The 4,869-nt window shown below is 45.6% G+C and overlaps 1 protein-coding gene across 1 annotated transcript; it reads right to left on the minus strand.

Moving 5' to 3' along the window:
* Positions 1 to 391: 391 nt before the first annotated feature.
* Positions 392 to 4,550, minus strand: LOC124642880 (uncharacterized protein K02A2.6-like). The gene has a single exon (XM_047181630.1). It carries the CDS (start codon positions 4,538 to 4,540, stop codon positions 392 to 394), a length of 4,149 nt encoding a protein of 1,382 aa, XP_047037586.1. The 5' UTR covers positions 4,541 to 4,550.
* Positions 4,551 to 4,869: the final 319 nt, after the last annotated feature.

Raw genomic sequence — 4,869 nt, forward strand, 5'->3', positions numbered from 1 at the left:
AATTATAACTCTTGGACCTGAGAGGACCTTTGGGCTATATCTCATTGGAGACTGCAAGTGAGTGCGCCCCTTAAAACGAGTGGGGAAATTAGTTTTAGAAATTATCATTAACTAACTATTCCCTGTTATTTCACCCGTATGTATGGGGAACTACTTTTCGTAGCCGGGTAAAAAGTAGCTGAAGCATATATCGATGCAGGTCAATCGTCAGCTAGGAGCGGAATAAAACAACGTACGTCTCGATAGCACAGCGTGTATTGGCAGACTAGTTTGGTGGTGGTGACAATCTTATAACTAACAAAATACTTACTACCCACATAGCATAAATATTAACATACATCACACCTCCCTTCTTAAATTACAATAATTTTGCAAATACATAAGTTATAATTCACGTGCACTGAAATCTAATGACCGGTTTTCGGGTTCGCTTTGGGTACCCTGCTTGCGGCTGAGCCGATATACCAGGTGATTGATCAGACGGCTGACCACAAACACTACCCCGTACTTCCTCGTTCATCGCTGAATTCGACTTACCTTCTTCACTCACACATTCATCACTGCGTTCATGCTCATTCTTTCCCGACTTTATTAAGTTGTCTCCAGCCTGCGTTACGGAGCTCTCACCCTCTATTGTTCCCTCTTCTTCCGTGTTCGGTCCACCAACCGATAGCCGAGATCGGCGCCGTATCTGATCCACATGCCTTTTGACTAATTGACCGTTATCCCTTGCTATCATATACCTACGAGTACTATCCACGTTTGTAATAGAACCTTTGACCCATTTGTTTGCGGAATTGTAATCCCTCATCCAAACAGGGTCTCCCTCGTCAAAAGATCGCGGAACCCCACCAGATGAATCGATTTGTCTTTGCTGCGCATCGTGTACTCTGATGCCTACTGAACGTTCCGTTCGCAACAAATCGAACCTAGAACGTAGTGTCCGTTTCTGCAACAACATAGCGGGCGTCTCACCGGTGGTGCTGTGCACTGTGTTTCTGTACGCTAGTAAAAACGTCTGCAAGGCTGTGTCTACATCCACGCCATCTCTGATTGCTTTTTTTATCGCGCGTTTACAAATGTTAACTGCATTTTCTGCAGCTCCGTTTGAAGACGGATGATAAGCGGGTGAAAAATACTGCCTGATACCATTTTGCAAAAGAAAATATTTGAATTCTGAACTAGTAAAAGGTGGTCCCTGATCTGATACCAACTGTTCCGGTAACCCGAACCTCGCAAAAGTCGCACGCAACACTTTAATAACATTAGACGCGTTGGTCCGCGACATTTCGAATATTTCTAACCACTTTGAAGACGAATCTATCAATACTAGAAATGTCATACCTCGATATGGGCCCAAGAAATCAATGTGAAGTCTAGTCCACGGTTGATTATAATACGGCCATGGTTGGATAACAGTTCGTGGGGGCGCGCTCGCTTCCGCCGCACATGTCTCGCAACTTTTACCTAAGTCCTCGATATCTTTATCGATGTTAGGCCACCATATGTAACTCCTAGCCATACTTTTCATTTTTACAATGCCCATATGGCTACTATGCAATTGTTGTAACAATTTACCTTGCAATGCTTGTGGAATCACCATGCGATATCCCCACATTATGCACCCGCATTCCACATATAACTCGTTTCTCCTAGCAAAGAACGGTTTAATCTCATCACTACCAGGACAAACTGGCGGCCAACCCGAATGTATGTATAACATTACCCTAGCAAGTATCCTATCCCTGGCTATCACTTGCTTGATATCACTGCTAGTAAGGGGTAAAAAATTTTCAACAAAGTTAACATACGTACTTTCTGTTCTTGGTTTCCCAGAAAAACTAATTTCACACGGCAGGCGTGACAAGGCATCTGCACTATTTTTACTCGAAGTAATGTACTCAATCTTGTAATTGTAACCCGATAGCAGTACCGCCCACCGCTGTAGTCGTGAAGCCGCCATCACCGGAATACCCGTTCTATCACCAAAAATATGTGTTAAAGGTTTATGATCAGTTCTTAGTGTAAAGTGACGACCATAAAGGTATTGATGAAACTTTCGTATACCAAATATGATTCCAAGAGCCTCCCTATCTATTTGTGCATAGCCTCGCTCCGCAGGCGTGAGTGAGCGCGACGCGTACGCCACCGGCCGCTCGCCGTCCGCCGTCACATGCGATATGACTGCGCCCACGCCCACGCTACTCGCGTCCGTTGTCAAAATCAACGGTAACTCCGGATCGTAATGAACGAGTACCTCACCATCCGCTAAAAGACGCTTTACTCTTACGAATGCCCTCTCACACTCGTCATTCCAATTATACTTAATCCCCGACTTAAGCAGATTATATAACGGAGCGAGAACTGTACTAATATTTTTAATAAATTTTGCATAATACATGACTAGGCCTATAAACGCCCTTAACTCGGTGATATTGGTAGGAGCCGGCGTTTCCAATACTGCCTTAACTTTCTCCGGACACGTGTGCACACCCTCTTTACTAATAATGTGCCCCAAATACGAGACAGACTTTGCAAAGAAAACGCACTTCTCCTTCTTCACTCTAAGTCCGTAGTCCTGCAAACGTTGAAAGACTTTATGTAAATTGCTTACATGGTCAGCCTTCGTACTACCTGTTATGATTATATCATCTAAAAAGACACCCACCCGCGGCATGTCAGCAAATAATTGTTCTATTCGCCTCTGAAAAATGCCTGGACTAGACGCTAAACCATATACTAATCTGTTGTACATGTACAAACCTTTATGGGTATTTATCACCGTATATATTTTAGTGTCGTCGAGCTCGAATTGCGCGTACGCTTGAGACAAATCGATTTTACTATAGTACTCTCCCCCTCGGAGACGGAATAACAAATCTTCTACCCTAGGCAACGGATAACGATCAATTTCAATAACTTTGTTTATGGTCAGTTTATAATCGGCACAGATACGAATGCTACCATCTTTCTTTACCACTGGAACTATCGGCGTGGCCCAGTCGGACCGCTCGACCGGGGTGAGAACTCCGTCGCGCACGAACTGGTCCAGCGCGCGCTCCACCGGCTCGCGCAGCGCGTACGCCAGCGGGCGCGCGCGCATGAACACCGGCCGCGCGCCCGGCCGCACGTGAATGCTCACCGCGCCGCCCGTGAACCGCCCGAGTCCCTCCGCGAACACGTTACAATATTTGGAACTGAAATAGGTTACATTGTAATCATTACTTTCCACCATTTTATGCACATCATAATTTAAATCCGGAAGTTGTATCTTTAATGCCGCTATCCAATGTCGCCCTAAAAGTACAGTTTTTCCTCTTTCGATCACAAGCAATTCTAAAAATTCACTTCTATTCTTATAACGAACTAGCGGTCTTATGATACCTAACGGTTTTACAGTCTCACCAGTGTAATATCTTAAAGTTAATTTGCAAGGTTGTAGGGTAAGGTCGCTAAATAGTCTATCGTAACATTCGCGACTAATACAAGACACTGCACTACCTGTGTCACATTCCATAGCAATGTCTTTGTTATGAACGTTAAGTGTTATATAAATAGGTTTACAACTTGATATCGACAACCGACAAACATCAACAAAAATTACCTCGTCACTGTCCTCCTCCTCGTTCCTGCTAGTGTTTTCCACGTCTACCTGATATTGTTTCACTATATTAGGACACACCCGCCGCAGGTGCCCTTGCCGGTTGCACACTCGACACACGTAACTTGTGAACTTGCACGTTGATTCATTGTGGTTCGCGCCACACACTCGACATGGCCGCTGTGGCCGAGCTCGCTCCCCCAGCCGAGCCCGCTCCCCCAGCCGAGCCCGCTCGCTCAGCACCGATGTCCCCGCCTCGTGGCCCGCGCGCCGCTCGCGGGAGCCTCGCCGCCCGCGCACCTCGCGCCTCCCCGCGCCCGGCTCCCCGTCGCGCTCCGCCATGCCCGTTGCCTGCCGTCTCGTCGTTATCGCCTGACACGTAACCGTCGACGTGGCGTCAGTTCCAGCTGCCGATTTAGACCCTTCTACCATAGCGGCGTCCTTCTCGGCTGATTCCATGCTGGAGGCAAGTTTATACGCCTTGGCAAAATCCAATTTCGACTCTGCGAATAACCGTTGCCTAATATTCTCGCTTGCTATTCCGCACACCAGTTGATCTCTCAAACTTTCCTCCAGCCAACTTCCGAACTCGCAGGTCTTCGACATTTTCTTAAGTACCGCCACATACTCGGATATGGTTTCACCCTCCTTCTGTTTTCTATGCCTGAACTTATACCTCTCAGCGAGTTCACTCGGTTTAGGTTGTAAATGTTTGCCCATTATATCTGATAACTGCTCAAACGTCTTCGTCTTCGGTTTATTCGGTGTACACAGATTGACGAGCAACTCATAGCTCTCTGCTCCCATAACAGTTATTAATGTCGGCACATGTAACTCGGCTTTTATGTCATTCACAAGGAAGTACTGCTCTAACCGTTCGATATATAGTTTCCAATCGTCGTTGTGTACGTTAAACTCGCCTATTTTTCCGATCGTCATTGTTTAACACTCTTTCCTTCACACGCGAAAAGTTCACAACTCGTCGCCACTGAAGCATATATCGATGCAGGTCAATCGTCAGCTAGGAGCGGAATAAAACAACGTACGTCTCGATAGCACAGCGTGTATTGGCAGACTAGTTTGGTGGTGGTGACAATCTTATAACTAACAAAATACTTACTACCCACATAGCATAAATATTAACATACATCACAGTAGCCTAGCCAATTTATTTCTTTTCTTAGGCTTTGACGAATAAAATAATCAAGTGCCTGAGATTTTTTTCATTTGAATTAGTTGAGTAGTATTATTAGCATAGGCCCCAAAAA

Source organism: Helicoverpa zea, chromosome 26 (genome assembly GCF_022581195.2).
Source record: "Helicoverpa zea isolate HzStark_Cry1AcR chromosome 26, ilHelZeax1.1, whole genome shotgun sequence".
Lineage (NCBI taxonomy): Eukaryota > Metazoa > Arthropoda > Insecta > Lepidoptera > Noctuidae > Helicoverpa > Helicoverpa zea.

Excerpts from the sequence above, each read along its gene's own strand:
- LOC124642880 (XM_047181630.1), bottom strand. The coding sequence starts at position 4,540 with ATGACGATCGGAAAAATAGGCGAGTTTAACGTACACAACGACGATTGG.